Source organism: Trichomycterus rosablanca, chromosome 12 (assembly GCF_030014385.1).
Source record: "Trichomycterus rosablanca isolate fTriRos1 chromosome 12, fTriRos1.hap1, whole genome shotgun sequence".
Taxonomy (NCBI): Eukaryota; Metazoa; Chordata; class Actinopteri; order Siluriformes; family Trichomycteridae; genus Trichomycterus; species Trichomycterus rosablanca.
The window spans coordinates 38934825-38954094 of NC_085999.1; the positions used below are offsets into that span (position 1 = coordinate 38934825).

At 42.2% G+C, this 19270-nt stretch overlaps 1 protein-coding gene across 1 annotated transcript in view; it reads right to left on the reverse strand.

Moving 5' to 3' along the window:
* stat4 (signal transducer and activator of transcription 4) overlaps positions 1 to 19270 on the reverse strand; it is a 32445-nt gene that overhangs the window by 4188 nt on the left and 8987 nt on the right. The window contains exons 4-19 of the mRNA XM_063006407.1: positions 17820 to 17918; positions 17605 to 17697; positions 17287 to 17365; positions 16625 to 16710; positions 15271 to 15422; positions 12825 to 12983; positions 9428 to 9520; positions 9260 to 9319; positions 7570 to 7681; positions 5310 to 5354; positions 5137 to 5220; positions 4124 to 4222; positions 2375 to 2510; positions 1538 to 1590; positions 1346 to 1440; positions 602 to 735 (exon numbers count right to left, since the gene is read on the reverse strand). Of these exons, the coding sequence (XP_062862477.1) occupies positions 602 to 735; positions 1346 to 1440; positions 1538 to 1590; positions 2375 to 2510; positions 4124 to 4222; positions 5137 to 5220; positions 5310 to 5354; positions 7570 to 7681; positions 9260 to 9319; positions 9428 to 9520; positions 12825 to 12983; positions 15271 to 15422; positions 16625 to 16710; positions 17287 to 17365; positions 17605 to 17697; positions 17820 to 17918 (1579 nt within the window). The remainder of the gene's footprint in view (positions 1 to 601; positions 736 to 1345; positions 1441 to 1537; positions 1591 to 2374; positions 2511 to 4123; positions 4223 to 5136; positions 5221 to 5309; positions 5355 to 7569; positions 7682 to 9259; positions 9320 to 9427; positions 9521 to 12824; positions 12984 to 15270; positions 15423 to 16624; positions 16711 to 17286; positions 17366 to 17604; positions 17698 to 17819; positions 17919 to 19270) is intronic.

The following is a 19270-nucleotide window of genomic DNA, read 5'->3' on the forward strand; positions in this document are numbered from 1 at the left end:
AAAACATATTGTGCAAATTGCAATTATGCAAAGATGCAAGTAATACATTCACTAAGTTGTTGTATGTGTTGAAGTGGTCAGAGTCCAGGGAACAAGACTGTGTTGGTTGTGTGTGTGTGTGTGTGTGTGTGTGCAAGTGCGTGTGTGAGTGTGTGTATGTGCATGTAAGTTTGAATGTGTGTGTATGTTCGTATGAGTGTGTGTATATATGTGAGTAATTATGTGTCAGTGTAGGTATGTGAGTATATGTGTGTTAGTTTGTGTGTGTGTGTGAGTGTGTGTATGAGTAAGCATTGTGTTCGTGTATGTATGTATGTTTGCATAAATCTAAGTGTGTGAATTTATGTGTGTGTGTGTGTGTGTGTGTGCTTGTGAGTGTGCGTATGTTTGTGTATGTGCATGTAAGTGTGTGTATGTTTGTGTGAGTGTTATGTCACATAACAGTGACATAAATCATGATTAGAGCTGCAATATCTTACTTATGCACTAGTCCTAAGTATCATATAAGGACATCCATATGAATACTCATGCTCCAGTCTGATTTTGCTAATATGCATTTATTTACATTTACATTTACATAAATGAAAGTGAAGGATCTCACCGTTCTCCTGCTCCACCCAGGTAAAAGTGATTCCTCCTAAGTGACTCTCACTAAAGCGTAACAGGAAGGTACCGGATTCTTTATCCTTCAGCAGCGCTCGCTCCATCTCCTTACTTACGAAACCCATGATGTACCTGCAGACGTCACAGAACAGAGAGCTCCATTAGTGTGGGGATGTTAGGGAGCGTTCGGGTGGCGCAGTGGCCCACTTGCAAATCCCCAGTGGTGCTATCGACCGGGCGGACATCTACATACAGACGTGATTGGCCATGTCTGACGGGGGGTTCATTATATTTTAATTTTTAGAATCAGATCTTTGGAATGAACTGGAACATCAGTATCCAGACATGCAATTGGTGTCGCCTTTTGACTCGATGGGCACAAATTCCCACAGACACACTTCAAATCCTGCTCAGAAGAGTGGCTGGACAGGATCTAAGAAGTGCACCAACACTGCTCATGCAAAGTGTAGAGTTGATGCTGCATGCTTGAAGACCAGGTCTCAGGGTCATGGGTTCAGACCTCATCTCATCTTCTGAGTTCTCCAGGGCAGTCTGGTTTTGTTCTGCTCAGAAACATGCAGAAGGTGGACTGGCATGTGTGAGTGAGTGAGTGAATGGGTGTGTGGTGTTTGTTTTCCAGTGGACGTTAGGACAAGCTTGTGAAAGGTGAATAAACGTTGTATTTATTTCCTGACCGTGACTCCTGCCTAGTTATGTGATGATGAAAGAGAACGTCTCTCACCCGTCGATCCAGACTGGAAGCAAGTGTTTCTTAATGAGCTCCAGGATGGAGTCCAGCCAGAGCCAGAAACTGAACGACTTCCCTGGAATGTTTTCCTACAACACAAGAAGTTAAAGAGTCGAGGTGATTTGCAGAACGGTGGGTGTGTATGAGATCTAACATATTGTGGACGGTTAGATATTCGGAGCGTACCTTGCAGAACTTGGACCAGGACACTTGACAATCATTAAAAGACACATTTTGGCCTTAAAACACATAAAAAGAGAATTATAATAAAGTATGGTAAATATATCACACCTGAAACAAATCCTTTAGCACGCTACAGTGAGCGTGTGTGGTGTCATGGTAAGAGACACGCTGATGGTTCAGAAGGTGCATGGCATTAAGTGAACCTAGCTATTGGGTGGACACGTATTAGTGTACCCTCAGTGCAGGTCCCAAGCCCGGATAAATAGGACAGTTGCGACAGGAAAGGCATCCGGCGTAAAAACTACGTTTTTTTAATTACGTGATTGCATTTGTCGTCCTCTCTTCCTACTGCTGCTGACTAGTGGTGTGCGGGTGTGTGATCATTTATTACTGCACCACAAAAATAAAGCCATGAAAACACTGCTTCCATTTCCAACCTCCTATCTTTGTTTTGGTTGCCGTCACTGCAGAAAATCCCGCTTCACAAAGTTAAGGAGTAGACTGGACATAAGGAACACACTTCGGGTGTTATTGTCTCCTCTCACCCCTAGGTGGGAGCGTCTCGTCGCGGCGAAAAAAGCTCAGTGTTCCCACTGCTTGTCCATCAGTGTTAAGCAGTATTGTTTTGCACTTTGTGTTTTTTATTATGCTCATTTTATTTTAAATCCCCTCACATCCGCCGGTCTGCAAAATTCTATCTTATATGAAACCGGTCTGTGGTGCAAAAAAGGTTGGGGATCACTGGTGTAAGAGATTGGAGACTCATGACCACTACAATATCTTCAGCTTAGGATTCTATACAGTTAAAGCATTAAAACAGCATTACAAATCTGAGCTCACCTAGAAGCTTATCTCCCATCATGCTTAGCTGCTCCTTATTCAGGCCCCGGCCAGCGAAGCTAGAGAACTGCCAGCTCAGCACCTCGGACAGTTGGCTCCAGTTGGCTCTTGGCGGGTTGGTAAAGAACGCCAGGTTCTACACGAACATCACAGAGAGAAGAAAGAGGAGATGATTTGGATTCAGGTTCTTTTAGGTGCTCCTTATGATCCCTGTGTGTCCATTACTTACCCCAAACACTGTGTTTATTAATTAGGACAAATTATAGTGTATGGGGTTGTTTACGGCTGAGGGCAACAAGCAACATGACTAGATGTGAATTTAACTTCTTGAGATATTGGGTCTGTCTGAACACCTAGTGATCTCTCTACACAGATGCATTTTACTAAATAATCTGATTATGAGCTCCTGGTCTTATTAGAATCCGCTCTACTGAGGTCACTAGGCTTTCAGACAGACCCAAAGTCTCAACGCAACTTTACAAGATCCAGTACCAAAACCGAAAAAAGGTTTAGAGTTTAAGGTACTGGACGAGTAATCAGAAGGTCAATGGTTCAAGCCCCATTATTGCCACTGTTTGGCCTCTTAAACAAGCTTCTTTATCCACAATTGCTTGGATCAGATTTGGTTGCATTTGTAAGTCGTTTTGGGTAAAAGCAACACTGCTAACGTGCAATGTTTTGTGTTTGTTTCAAATAGATCTTGTTAGAAATCATTGTATTTTATATGTCTGGTTTATTTAATCTGATAATAATTAATTTAAATTATCCTCTAGGCATGTGGTTCTCAACCTTTTTTTCTCTTAGACCCCACCCTGTGTTCAGAAAAATGTTGTGAGACCCCCTTGACCTGGGTTATGATATTATTTTCACACTTTCAGTGAGGATGACGAAAGGTTTTGTGTTCTTGCTCATGGGAAATATGATGAATCCATGATTTGGTTGGGTTTATTTCTGGTGAGCGGATGGTAGGAGCTTCTTCACCCGGGTCTACTTCAGCCGGATCTGCATCCACAACTGAATCAGAATCTTTTGTGGACAAATCAAACATGTCGGTTCTCGAAGACCCACCGTAGGCTATAGGTAGTTTAAAACAGATCTATATGACATCACATCACAAGAAATCTCTCGTATGCCAAAAGCCTAGTGATTGTTCCGTCCCATTACGTGTCATTCTTTTTTACTCTTCTCAGTTAAATGCAACAGGACCCCACATTTAGGGTATCTAAGACTCCCCCTCTCTGTCTTGAGAACCACTGCTCTATGCCACCCAAGGGGGATGGAGGTCCCAGTTAAGTCTAGTTCCTTTTAAGATTTCTTCCTTGTAATATTTGGGGTGATTTTCCTTGCCACTGTCGCCCTTGGCTGCTCATGAAAAGGTTTTTGGTCCTGGATTCTGTAAAGTTGCTTTAAGGCGTGGTCTATTGTAAAAAGCGCTACACAAATAACTTTGACCTGACTTGAGAACCCTCGTCTTTTAGGATCGTGGTACAATCCGGAGCAGAAAAATATTTGCTCAGGATCATTCACGACATAAATGTGATCTGGAATGAACCGGTTGGCATAACCGTGTTGGCGTGGTGAGTATGGGGAAGCAGTTAGGCACATTTAAATAAGCCTTTCATGCCACTTGAGCCTATGCAAATTCTGTGTGAAAGGATTGCTCCCAGAATGCCTCAGTAACCACCGTCCCCCTCCATCATTACCCGGTTATATTTATGTGTAAACATAATGTGATGTTTTTCATCTTACTTTGGGATCGTCTGTCAGCAGGTTGTACCACATGACCGAACCCCAGCCGGCTGGCAACTGGCTGACGTTGGAGATCACCACCAACGGTAGGGAGCAGGTCTGGATGGCACACACACAAACACAAACCACAACCAAGTCACCAACGGAACACAGCATACGGCCAAAAGTATATGGACACCTTCGGTTTTTCAGTCACACCTATGCTCAGTGGCATTTAAGCCATATTATCAAACTGCAGTTTAAGGAAGGACCTGCAATCCTGGCCGGGATAGAGCGGATGATGGAAATAAAAACATAACTGCTGGGATTTGCTTTTATCAAGTCACATAGGCATTAGTGAAGTCACATACGGCTGGCTCTTGGGCTTTTATTCTCAGTCAACATTCCAGTTTATCCCAAATATGTCAAATGGGGAAGATTCTAGAAGGTAAAGCATAATTTGTGATGATGAGTCCACAACTGGCAATAAAATCCCAACATCTTTTATCATACAGTACTTCTGCTATTCCTAAGACAGTTTGGAACTTAGCAGTGAGTCCATGGAGACTCTAGGTGACTTCCGCCACTCCCAGTCTTAAAAGAGCCACCACCATCTCACAGCCCCTTCAAAATGTGCTTGAAGCTGGCTGCTTCTTTTCACCTGCAAGAGGTGGGTTCATACGGAGAGCCGTACCGAGTCACGCACCGATCTCTGTTATTCCCCGTCTCTGTGCAGTGCCATCAAACAGCCAGCAGGGGTCGTAACTGCAGCCTCTCTAGGACGTGCCAATCATTATCCGTATAGGCGCCCGGACGGCCAATAGCGGAGCTGAGATTCGAACTTAAAAGAGTGCATGCGTAATTTATCGCCGCACCACCCGAGCGTCCAAAAGACGTGTAGTTTTTGTCTATACCTGCCATGATGAACCTGTTAGCAACGGGTGTGGTAAAACTAACCGAACCCAATAATTACCTCGGTGTCCACATACGCTCGGCCTCGTTATATTTATAACATTTAAACTATTAACACAGACCTCCAGGTCGATGTCCAGACCCTGCAAGCACAGCATGGCCTCGAAGCTGAGCGAGTGCAGCTCCTCCGTCACGGTTAACGGACCCTGCGGCGAACAGAGAGCTTCTCAGTCACGGTTATTAATAATCAATAATTACAATGATTCAGGAGGAATGTATAAGGTAAACGCCGTACCTCATTTCCTTTGGCGCCGTTTGTGCATTTCTTCTCTTTCAGCTGCTGTTAAACATAAAGAATTTAGTATTGCAGTGTAAACAAGTGCATCCGAGCTCTAAACAATGAAACATCCGAGAAAACATCCAGTAAATATCAATCTCTGTATGAGGGTGGGTGACGTGACTCCTGATTTTAACATAATTAAATAAAAATATTCATTAAGGCGTGTTTTGCCTCCAAAAATGGTTTTAATTTAAGATGGAAGTCATGTTTTATTATTATTTTTTTATTCTAAGGTGAACATGCTAAATCTTCTGCAATATAAAATACACTGATGATGCATAACATTATGACCACCTTCCCAATATTGTGTTGGACCCCTTTTGCTGCCAAAACAGCTCTGACCCGTCGAGGCATGGACTCCACTCGCCCCTGAAGGTGTGCTGTGGTATCTGGCACCATGATGTCAGCAGCAGATCCTTTAACTCCTGTAAGTTGTGACGTGGCGCCTCCATGGATCCGGACTTGTTTGTCCAGCACGTCCCACAGATGCTCGATTCGATCGTGATCTGGGGAGTTTGGAGGCCGAGTCGACACCTCAAACCCGTTGTTGTGCTCCTCAAACTTTTTTTGGCAGGGAGCATCATCCTGCTGAAAGAGGCCACAGGCATCAGGGAAGTGTCTCCATGAGAGGGTGAACATGGTCTGCACCATGCTTAGGTAGGAGCTACGTGTCAGAGTAACATCCACATGGATGGCAGGACCCGAGGTTTCCCAGCAGAACGTCGCCCAAAGCGTCACACTGCCCCCTTCTTCCCATAGTGCATCCTGGTGACCATGACCCTGTCACTGGTTTGGAGCACTTTTGATAGATACTGACCACTGCAGACCGGGACACAACCCACAAAAGCTGCAGTTTTGGAGATGCTCTGACCCAGTCGTCTAGCCATCACAATCTGGCCCTCGTCAAACTCGCTCAGATCCTCACGCTCGGCCATTTTTGCTGCTTCTAACATCAACCTAATATCCCCCCCCCCCCACTAACAAGTGCCATGATGACGAGATAATCAGTGTTATTCACTTCACCTGTCAGTGGTCATAATGTTATGCCTGCTCGGTGTATAAAGCTGTATAAAATACAGACGTGTTGCTAAATGCTTTTGGCTTTATTATTTTATCCAGATTTATTATATTTAGCTCTATAAGGGTTTAAAATGCTAGAGATCGAGTAATTATCCCAGTAAATGAAGCGTCACGATAAAAACATCGTCCTGTTGTGTGATGTCATCACTCCAAATGAAATTAAACGTCTTTTTTTTAAAGTTACGGTTCATCTGATCCTTGTGTGTTTTGTATATAAAACGCTGCGTAACTGAAGCAACTAAAGTAACTGAAGTACGGAAAATGTAATTTAAACGTCCAATTTTAACATTTACACTTCTGGCATTGAGCACAAGCGACTTATAATTGTGAATTTGAGAATTAGGGTCTTGTTCAAGGGCCCAACAGTGGCAACATGGCAGCAGTAGGGTTTGAACCAAAAATGGTCCAAATAAGCGCCCAGGTGGCGCAGCGGGATATTCCGCTGGCACACCGGAACAGAGATTCTGAACTCCTTAGTTCGAAACTCGGCGTTGCCACCGGTCGGCTTGGCGCCATCTAGCGTGCATAATTGGCAGTGCTTGCAGCAGACACCGTTCTGTTAGGGCGGGATGACCGGACTATGTGGGTGGGGTCTTCAAAACGCTGTGTAAGGACCCTGATTGGCAGATCTGTGCAGAGTGCATGGGTGAAAAAGGGTTCCGCTAAGGACTGCACGCAGGTCGGAGGAGGCGTGAGCAGCAATATACCCGCCTCGACTGCAATCAGGGATCCACCAGCAGCGGAGGACAGATTGACTAGGATAAATTGGGAGAAAATGCAGAAATAAAATAGAAAAAAAATGGTCCAATTACCTAACATTCCAGTTCAATAGGCCACCACTGCACTCAATATAAAAAACAGGATTTCCGGGCACCTACACTGATTACAACCTTGGCTGATCGGGGGATAACGGAGATCGGTGCATGAATCTCCGTGCGCGATACGGATCTCTGCATGAAACGAAGCAATCTGTACTGCACACGTGCTAGAGGGGACGTGTGTCAATCACGACCCTCCTTGGTCAAGAATAGGGGTCTGCACCAATAGAGGGGAAATACGATCGGATAATTGGATATGACTAAATTGGGAGGAACCAAAAAAAAGAATGATTCTAGCAGATGTAGTGGTGGATTACCAAATGTCTGAACTCCACTGATAAACAGCCGTTGGAGGATTCTTCCACATCCATGACCTTGGTGTTGTTGGTGGGGATGAAGAATTGCCGGGTACTATAAATAAAAACAGAGCTGTTAATAAACATGATAAACATGGATGGTTTGATTATATTTAAGACCTATAAACACTACATGAACAAAAGTATTAGGGCACCCCTCCAAATAGTATTCATTCATTGCTCGTTTCACTGGGCGGAAACCACCGGGATGAATTGAAACGTTGACTGTGAGGCGAGCAAGGCCTTCATTTTAACATACGTGCCTCACAAGTGTTCTTTAGACTGATTAGGCATAAATTCCCACAGGCACACTTCCAAAAAGGCCTTAAAATAAAAAGAAGTAGAAGTGCCACCATATTTATGCCCAGTTTTGGAACAGGGTGTCCAACAAGCTCACTGTAAGGTGTCCCAATACTTTTGGCCATACTGTTTTTCACTGAGGTGTTGTGAACATGTCTGCAGTCTCTATAAGTGCTGATTAAGCTTTAGAATAATGAAATGTTTTCCCCTAAAGCACACTTCGGGAGCTGCGCCCCTGCCCACGTGTTCTCAGTTTACCAAATCGAGCTCGTGTTTGAGGTTTGGCCTAGAAAACAACAGGAAGCTGCTGTTCACACTCCTGTCTCAGAATACTCACACTTTACCCAGCGGCAGGTCCCTGCACACAAAAAAAACAGCACAGAGAAGCGTTTCAGTAAAAAAACAACATCTGCATTTCATAACACGTGTTAGATCAGAGAGAAGGAACTTATTTAGTATATCTAGGGCTGTCATGTTATTATTATAATTATAATTACTGTAATTATCATTATTATTATTATAATTATTGTGATTATTATAATTATAATTATTGTAATTATTATTATTATTATTATTATTATTGTATTTATTGTAATTATTATTATTATTATTATAATTAGTGTAATTATAATTATTGTGATTATTATTATTATTATAATTATTGTAATTATTATTATTATTGTAACTATTATTATTATTATTATTATTGTAATTATTATTATTATAATTATTGTAATTATTATTATTATTATTATTATTCTATTTATTGTAATTATTATTATTATTATTATTATTATTATATTTATTGTAATTATTATTATTATTATTATAATTAGTGTAATTATAATTATTGTGATTATTATTATTATTATAATTAGTGTAATTATTACTATTATTATAATTATTGTAATTATTATTATTATTGTAACTATTATTATTATTATTTTCCATTTATTTATTCCATTTTCTCGTAGTCAATCTGTCTTCCGCTGCTGGTGGATCCCTGATTGCAGTCGAGGTGGGTATATTGCTGCTCACGCCTCCTACGACCTGTGTGCAGCCCTTAGCGGAACCCTTTTCCACCTCTGTATCTGCTAATAAGGGTCCTTACACAGCGTTTGAAGACCCCGCCCACATAGTCCAGTCATCCCACCCAGCAGAACATGTCTGTGCTAGATGGCGCCCAGCCGACCGGTGGCAACGCCGAGTTTCGAACCGAGGAGTTCGAATCTCAGCGCTCTACTAGTGCGCTAGTGCTAGTGGAATATCCCACTGCGCCACCTAGGCACCTTTCATTATTATTATTATAATTGTTATTATTATTATTATTATTATTAATAAACAAACGTACTTGTCAAAAGTTGTTTTCACTTTAAGCTGATAGTCCACCTCCGGTAGCTTAACCAACAATCTGAAATAAAATACATATTACAGAGAAAATCAGAGACAATAAGAACAAAAACATCGGAGCACAACATGGTGTGAGATTGTGGAATTATAGTAAAATAACTGATTATACCTGACTTTGGTGGTGAACTGCACCTGGGTTTTGATGATGAGTGGTTTCTGAGGGTGTGTTGGCATGCACGGCTGCTTCTCTACCACAAAGGAACTGAAAACAGACCAGTAACTCATTAATCATGAAATTTCAACCAGTATGTCAGTAATCATGAAATTAAAATAGTACCATTACAACCAGTATCTCATTAATCATGCCATTACAACCAGTATATCAATAATAATGTCAATACAACCATTATCATTACAACCAGTATCATTACAACCAGTATCTCATCAATCATGCCATTACAACCAGTATCTTAACATCCATTAGTTAATTCATTGTTTTATCAGCACTTTATCCTGTTCAGGGTCGTGATGGGTCTGTTTTACTGGGCAAAAGGTAGGAAACACCCTGTACAGGGCACCAGTCCATCACACACACACACACTTAAACCTAGGGGGAATTCAATTTCTCTGAAACTGAATGTCTTTGTACTGTGGGAGGAAACCAGAGCACCCGGAGGAAACCCACACAGACATGTGGAGAACATGCAACTCTACAACTAGAAATCAAACGCCAAAAGCCACCACACATGTTTACTATATTATTTATTGTAATTAACATACAGGAGACTCATTCAATTTCATATCTTACACTCTGTGGCCAAAAGTATCTGGACGCCTGAGCATTCAAAAACAAACCCTAATAAAATAGAGTGACCTCTCTTCTAAAGAGGCTTCTTACAAGACTTTGAGGTGTGTATGTGTGTGTATGGGAATTTGTGCCCATTTAGTCCAAAGATGGCAGCATGTTGAGTAGGGCTGAGGTCAGGGCTCTGTACAGGACACCGGAGCTTCTTTAAATCGTGTTTTATACATATATAAGATCTATATAAGGTTTAGGTTTTAGCTTTTAATCACTGTACTTTTAATAAAATGTTTTCATGTTTTCCAGGGGGTGCAAATATTTCTGGAGGGGACTGGAGCTGCAAGAAAGAAGGTCATCTACACACCTACAGTCAGGTTTCATTCCCACCCACAGTGGAGCGCTATGACTGCGTTATGTGTGTTTGGGAAAAACCTCGCGCTCTCGTTCCTTTAACATGAGAACGGAGATCAGGAATTAAATTAGTTTTGTTTAATTATTTTTAAATTAGTTTTAGTTTTGTCTGTTCTGTTCTGTAGTGAGTTGGAGGTCAAATAAATATTGTTTGCCATGCAGCGTGGGTATTACGGTTTGGCGTGGACGATAAGATCACAAATACTGTAAAGCTCGTGTGCGTGCTGATGTATTCTATATTAACTATATTACACCCCTGTACCACGTTTTCACACTCCCCCCGGGTTTCCCCTCACGCCGTATCCTGCGTTCTCATTGGCTGTAGTTGGACACAGCACTCGCTGCCACCTTTCACACGAGTCACTGACAGGTCCAGATATTTCGCATGCTAGATATTTTTCTTGAGTCGGCGAGCCGCTCGGTTCGAGTCGATGAACAGTTCACACAGAGCGATCGAGAGCTGAGTCGCCCCAGAGCTGCCACATCGAGCAGCGACCTATCGGGGAGCGAAAATCAGGGCGAAAATCGTGTCGTGTGAACCAGGCATTAACCAAACCAATAAATGACAAATGTCATTATTTTCAGTTAGAGCTCGGTCGAGTAAGCGGAGTCGAAGTTTAACTTCATGTGAATTAGGAGTGAAGTGATGTCGCGGTTAACAATAAGAATCGAGCATTAAGCAGAGCGGTATGCGCTTTATCTTCACCACTTTAAAACCCTACGCTCTGTTTTTGGTTCCTAAATAATCGTTCCTACTAAAGATGGAAGAGAAACTCACAGTCACGGTGTCAAACTTCCCCTTTTATGCACCCAGACAGAACGGAGGCAAATAGACGCCAGCGATCGCAAAACACACAATTAATTTTTATATTGTGGTTATAAGCGGTGAGGGTGTAGAACGAGACTGAGAGATGCTTATAGTCCGGATTTAGCTCCGTCTGATTTGCACCTTTTTGGACGCTCAGAGAAGCTTTAAGGGGAAGAACATTTTCATGTGATGATGATGTGAAAGCAGCGGCGCATCGGTGGCTACGAGCTCGACCGAAGACATTTTTTGCTGACGGTGTTAAAAAGTTGGAACGACGCTGGAAAAATGCTTCGGAAGGTGACGATGTAGAAAAGTGATGGAGTGTGGATATAAATGTATGAGTATGTATACATACAGTACGTACATAAAATACAAAAGTGGGAAACTTTTTGGGGTGTGGGAGGGAACCGGAGCACCGGGAGAAAAACCACACGGACACACGGAGAACTCTGTGGCAAACTCCAATCCTGGGAATCGAACCCAGAACCTTCTTGCTGTGAGGCGACAGTGCTGCCCGCCGCGCCACCGTACACGTTTACTATTTTATTAACTGTAATTAACATACGGGAGACTCCGACGTATATATTTGTCACATTCAATTTCAGATCTTACGCTATGTGGCCGAAAGTATCTGGACGTCTGACCGTTTCAAAAACAAACCCTAATAAAATAGCGTGACCTCTGTGTGATCTATTCGGCTAGAACAACTGCCGCTCTTATGAGAAGTGTCCGTGTATGGGAATTTGTGCCCGTTCAGTAAAAAGATCTTGTCCTGGTTGCTTATTTGTTTAAGGGTCTGAACAGCTTGGTAGGAAAAAGCTCCTTTTCATCCTCTTTGTATTGTATATACGTATATACATATTTCTAAATATATATATATATTACATGTAGTTGTACTGTGTATGACTATGTGTGTGACAAATAAACTTTGTTTTGATTTGTTAATAAGCATTGTATATATATATAAATAAATCTTTATTAACAACTAATAATGTGCTATAAAAATTTGCTGTAATAACAAATAAAAATGTGCTATAAAAATGTGCTATAATAACAAATAAAAATGTGCTATAAAAATGTGCTATAATAACAAATAAAAATGTGCTATAATAACAAATAAAAATGTGCTATAATAACAAATAAAAATGTGCTATAATAACAAATAAAAATTTTCTATAATAACAAATAAAAATGTGCTATAATAACAAATAAAAATGTGCTATAATAACAAATAAAAATGTGCTATAATAACAAATAAAAATTTTCTATAATAACAAATAAAAATTTTCTAAAATAACAAATAAAAATGTGCTATAATAACAAATAAAAATGTGCTATAAAAATGTGCTATAATAACAAATAAAAATGTGCTATAATAACAAATAAAAATGTGCTATAAAAATGTGCTATAATAACAAATAAAAATGTGCTATAAAAATGTGCTATAATAACAAATTAAAATGTGCTATAAAAATGTGCTATAATAACAAATAAAAATGTGCTATAATAACATATAAAAATGTGCCTGTGGGTGATGTCGGTTACCTCTTGATGAGATGGTAGATCAGATATTTGACCTGTTCCTCCATCTGAGGTCGCTGCACGGGGATGGGGTCGCTCTCGTAGGTCACCTTCACGATCAGCTCGCCCAGTTTATCCAGCTGCCGCTTGATCTGGAACAGACTCTGGGCGGTCATGGTGAACCTGCAGTGACACGAAAGAATTTTAAGTCCAGTTATCCTGCTTGTCTAGAAGCTGGGTTCAGAGCGCAGGGTCGGTCATTGTATGGCACGCCTGTAGCCGAATGGGGTTAAGGGCCTTGCTCAAGGGCCCAGCACTGGCTGTATAGCAGAGCTGGGATTCGAACTCTCAACCTTTCAATTGATGGCCCAAAGCTCGACCCACTAGGCTCCCACTGTCCATTAATGATAGGACACTTCAAAGCTTTTAATGGTTTGGCTTCTTCAACATTTATTTTTAATCATGGACCCAAAATAGATGAGTTACGCTGTAATACAGTCAGTGGGTTACAATCTTACTACAGGCGTTTTAGGCTGCCATAGTTACATAACTGTAAACTAATAGATATACACCGATCAGCCATAACATTAAAACCACCTCCTTGTTTCTACACTCACTGTCCCACTTTATCAGCTCCACTTACCATATAGAAGCACTTTGTAGTTCTACAATTACTGACTGTAGTCCATCTGTTTCTCTGCATGCTTTGTTAGCCCCCTTTCATGCTGCTCTTCAATGGTCAGGACCACCACAGAGCAGGTATTATTTAGGTGGTGGATGATTCTCAGCACTGCAGTGACACTGACATGGTGGTGGTGTGTTAGTGTGTGTTGTGTTGGTATGAGTGGATCAGAGCTCCTACTTCACTGTCACTGATGGACTGAGAATAGTCCACCAACCAAAAATATCCAGTCGACAGCGCCACGTGGGCAGCGTCCTGTGACCACTGATGAAGGTCTAGAAGATGAGCGACTCAAACAGCAGCAATAGATGAGCGATCGTCTCCGACTTTACATCTACAAGGTGGACCGACTAGGTAGGAGTGTCTAATAGAGTGGACAGTGAGTGGACACGGTATTTAAAAACTCCAGCAGCGCTGCTGTGTCTGATCCACTCATACCAGCACAACACACACTAACACACCACCACCATGTCAGTGTCACTGCAGTGCTGAGAATCATCCACCACCTAAATAATACCTGCTCTGTGGTGGTCCTGTGAAAATATGTAGAGAAACAGATGGACTACTAGGTGATTTGTCACTTGATCTTGTTTTGGATTGTCTTGTATCTTGTATGGATTAGAACGTTTAACATAAATTCCTGTGGTGATTGGAAGCAAATGACGTGTACATGTGTGTGTCTATATTATTCTTAGCTATAAAACTAGAGCACTGTAGAAAACGTTAGGGAAGCACTGGCTTATTAAATAAACGCTTTGAGCTTTGAGAATCACTTTCTCCGGGATTATAGAGACTAGATTTGACGGTTATAACTGTCTGTCACAAAGGTTACGGCTTCTCTGAGAATGTAGTTACGTGTCGACACAGGCAGAACTTGTTTTTCCACAAAACTCGAGCTGCTCCTGTGCCTCATCATGCCATACAGACTTGACACGAACTGCTAACTGCGGTTCCCGGAAAGCTCTGACTTGGTGACTGATCCGTCCTGATTTCCCTGTATTATTATTATTATCATTATAATTATTATTTGTCATTTCTGACAGGCTCATTGTTTGGGTCGGAGCATCGAAACCTTTCGCAGCTGTGACGCTGAAGTCTGAATCAACATGAAACTTGAAGCTCTGCTTTCAGATCTCTATGCAGAACCCATAACGCCCGGAACTGCCACGGCTTGGTGAACATCCTGTTCCAAAACCGTGGAGCTACACTATATGACCAAAAGTATGTGGACACCTGACCGTGAGCTTGTCGGACTTCCGGTATGAAAAACGAATGGATCCTTTCAGCTAGGACAGCCACTCTTCTGAGAAGGCTTCTCAAGAATGTGGGGATTTGTGCCCGTTCAGTCGGTCGGGGTTTATCCCACAGGGCTCTTTTCTTCATCTCTTTATAGAGCTCACATGTGCTGGAAGAGGAAACAGCCTTCCCTAAACTGTTATTATGCATTAATAAAAGGCAGTAGTAGCTCAGTGGTAATAGTATAGGGTGTGGGGCTAGTGATCTGAAGGTCATAAGGTTGCTGGTTCAAGCCTCATATCTGCCAGGCTGCCACTGTTGGACCCTTGAGCAAGGCCCTTGACCCTCAGTTGCTTGCAATGTACACGACCATACGGTTAAATGCAAATAACACTTTTGCACACACAGTGTACAGGATTTTGGAGTGTGTCTGTGGTAATCTGTGCCCATTTAGTCTAAATAGCATAATGCAAGCAAAGAAAGCCCTAAAATGTCCCACAGTAACATGAGCACCACAGATGAGCACCAGAGATCACAGAAATTCATCAGTACCAGTTCTGGAGCTGGTCGAGGCCGGTGAGGACGGGACCTCCGATGCAGGCGATCTGCTGCCGACGCTTCCACGCCTGCAGCTCCGGCATCAGCTGAGATGCAATCAGAGCGTCCATCTCCTTCAACACGTCTCCCATCTTGGATAAAATCTCCTGTTGGGGAAAAACGGCGACAGAAAATTAGTTTGGGGTCAAACAAGAAGCATCGATGACATGAGGTAAAGAGTCTTAAATTATTCAGCCCACTGATCCTGAATCAAGCTCAAAAAATCAGACCTGAAGTTCCAAAAAGTGGTCAAAAAGAGGGTGAGGAACTCAGTTAAACCACAACAATATCACAGGTCATGGTACAGACACCACAGTATACTAGGGATGCAACGATGCACCACAATACAGTTAATAAGCGATTCAGAAATTACACGATTCAAATCGATATTCACTATAAACAGCAGAGGGCGCTGGCGCTATACACCTCGCCTGATTGACGGCACTGGGCTATACGCCTGGTTGCCAGATTCGGGGTTTTTCAGCCAAACTGGGCTTAATTCAAAATTGTTTTGCATAGTTTGTACCTACATCAGAAATAAAAGGGCATTCGTTATTTAGATAAGCACAAACAAAGTATTTTATTTTATTTTTTAAGAGAAATAATTAAAGGAAACTTCGTCATCATTTGTGTTCAATTTCATTTAAAATAAAAAAATCGGGAAACCCAGTATAGTGAATCGCATCGCATTGTGGGTATTGTACATCCCTACAATATACACATAGCCAAAAGTATTTGAACACCTGACCATGAATTTGTCGGACATCCTGTTTCAAATACAAACGGTATTAAAATAGAGCGACCTCTATGTGATCTTTTCAACTAGAACAACAGCCACTCTTCTAAAAAAAGCTTCTCAAGACTGTGGGAATTTGTGCCCATTCAGGACAGCATTAGTACGGCTGGGCGCTAACGTTGACCTGTTGAATGTGGCTGAGGTCCGGACTCGGTGCAGGACACTGGAGTTTCTTTAAACTAAGCTTTTCCCTCACGCTGGAACAGGAAAGGACCTTCCCTAAACTGTTGTTGCAAAGTTAAAAGCGTATGATTTCCTTTATATCACTGATTTGATTACACCTGGCTGACTCCCAATACTTTTTTGGATAAAAGTGCCCGCGCCTGTCAGGTGCGTTGATTCACAACTGTGATTAAACTTTTGACCGGATCTACTTTCGAGTCTTACTGATTTAAGAAGTTAACAAATACCAGCCAGCCAATCAGAAACAAGCGTTTCTCTTCAGCTGTGGTATAAAAGCACCCGTTTGTAATGACGGAGGGAAATGTACTGTCCAAAAAACACAAAACTCGCCTTCCGTTTGAAGTCCAGGCGGTTGAGTATTTCTTGAAGTGTCATGACTTCTTGCTTCATGTTCTGAGAGTTTCTTTCCACTGGGTCTGCAGGACACAATAATAATAATAATAATAATAATAATAATAATAATAGTAATAATAAACAAACAATCAGAGGCATTATGGACTCAATTTATCCTTTATACCTTTTTATCCTTACAAAGGGTCTTGTTTTTGCATGAGTCTTGCATGACTCTGGGTACCCAAAAACAAACCAGTTTTTGAGAGAGTGGTTACTCTAAATACCCCTTAAAAATGTAAGAGTTAAATAGCCATTGATTACAACCCTGTCCATAATGGGTACCTGTCCTGAGAATTGAAACCAAAGTCTCAATTCTTAATGCCTGGTGCTATCGACCGGCCATCGACCAACCTGGAGAGGTTGTGATAGCAGCAGTTATGAGGAATCCCTACGACCCTCCCTCCGTCGGACCAGCGAGCAGTCTGAGTAGCACGCAGCTCTAGGGTCCAGGCAAACTGGGTTCAAACCGTGCCTCATGTGACTGTCCGTGAGAAGTGTGTCAGGTTTCCCGGGTATGTGGGAATTACTTTAGGACCTCGATTGAGTCCCTTGATTGATTAACCATCATACAGCGACTTAAATCTTTTTTTTTTACGCACCCCGAAGTTGGAGGGTTTTGTAGCGAAAGTCAAAATCATCCTGCATGTCCTCCAGATATTTGACCGCCTGGTCCAGAAGCTGAAAAAAAATTATGAAATAATGAAAACATTAATGTTCAAATGCTTTAAGATCAAAATCTCCACATATTCCACACTGCTGAACAGAAATAAAGCAGCAATAATAATGCACAGAACTGCACCTTCCTTTACAAGGTCTAGCTTTAATACTTATTTTTTATAAGCAGACAGATTCTTACAGATGGATTTTTCCAATCTTAGCCTGTCTGTGGATTAGGTGAGGCCCTACATCAGCCTTACCTGCACGCTACTACGGATGACAGCCACTTTGTTGTCCAGGTTCTTCTGCTTCTCCAGCGCTGCAGAATTCTGCATAGATCTCTCCAACGGACCCTGCCAACGACATAACACTTAGCAGAAAAACGGCACAGAGGTCGTGATGTGAAAGATAACAGGCGGATGCAAAATAAGTTTCAATTATGGGAAGATTGCAGCAAACGGTTTACGTTCTGTACCTGCTCCTGCATGCTGGCGGCCGAGATGATCCGTCTCTCTTCTCTCAGACAGTTGGAGATCACAGCAGAGAGGTGCTGAGGGGTGGCTTTGTATTTCAGCTGCAAGAGAAATTCATGTTTACTAAATTAAATTCACTCTGTAGAAATTACATTATCCCATATTGTTCAAAAATGGTCATGCTGGGATCCAGACTGTTATCAGCAGCAAGTCCAAAAGCCAGAGTCTGTCATGGTATGGGGCGTGTCAGTACCAGGGTCTGTCATGGTATGGGGCGTGTCAGTACCAGGGTCTGTCATGGTATGGGTGTGTCAGTACCAGGGTCTGTCATGGTATTGGGCGTGTCAGTACCAGGGTCTGTCATGGTATGGGGCGTGTCAGTACCAGGGTCTGTCATGGTATGGGGCGTGTCAGTACCAGGGTCTGTCATGGTATGGGGGCGTGTCAGTACCAGGGTCTGTCATGGTATGGGGTGTGTCAGTACCAGGGTCTGTCATGGTATGGGGCGTGTCAGTACCAGGGTCTGTCATGGTATGGGGGCGTGTCAGTACCAGGGTCTGTCATGGTATGGGGCGTGTCAGTACCAGGGTCTGTCATGGTATGGGGGCGTGTCAGTACCAGGGTCTGTCATGGTATGGGGGCGTGTCAGTACCAGGGTCTGTCATGGTATGGGGGTGTGTCAGTACCAGGGTCTGTCATGGTATGGGGCGTGTCAGTACCAGGGTCTGTCATGGTATGGGGGTGTGTCAGTACCAGGGTCTGTCATGGTATGGGGCGTGTCAGTACCAGGGTCTGTCATGGTATGGGGGCGTGTAAGTGCCCTTGGTGAAGGTCATTTACATTCGGTGATGCAGCATTACTGCAGAAAAGTACATTGAGATCTTAGAGCAACATGTGCTGACTTCAAGACATCTTGAAGAAGAGGGTACGTGTACTGGACTGGCCTGCCTGCAGTCCTGACCTGTACCGACCCCCCGTACTGCTGCACATCTTAAGACGTGTTTGCAGGAAGAACGAGACAAAATAAAAGCTGAAACACTAAATCACTCGGTCTCCTCGGTGCCAAAACCTCTTTTAACTGGTGAAAAGGAACGACGACATTACAAAGTGGTAAATGCTTTACCGTCCCAACTTTTTTGGAATGTGTTGCAGGTCTGAAATGCAGGAATGGATGTTTATTAATAAATGAAATAAAGGTGAGCAGATAAAAGATGAAATATCTCAGGTTCATCCTGTCTGACATCAAATAAAAGTCAAAGTCAACGTAAAAAAATGTTTTTATTAAATTATTATTTGCATTTTTCTGATTTGGGGCTGTATATATGAAGACAATAAAAATGACTAGACTTTTTTGCCACACAAAATCTCAAAACACAGAGCAAACGAGTACGCTCCGACAGACTCGTGCTCACAGGAAGTAAAAACAAAAACGCACCACTGATGTTTTGGTCAC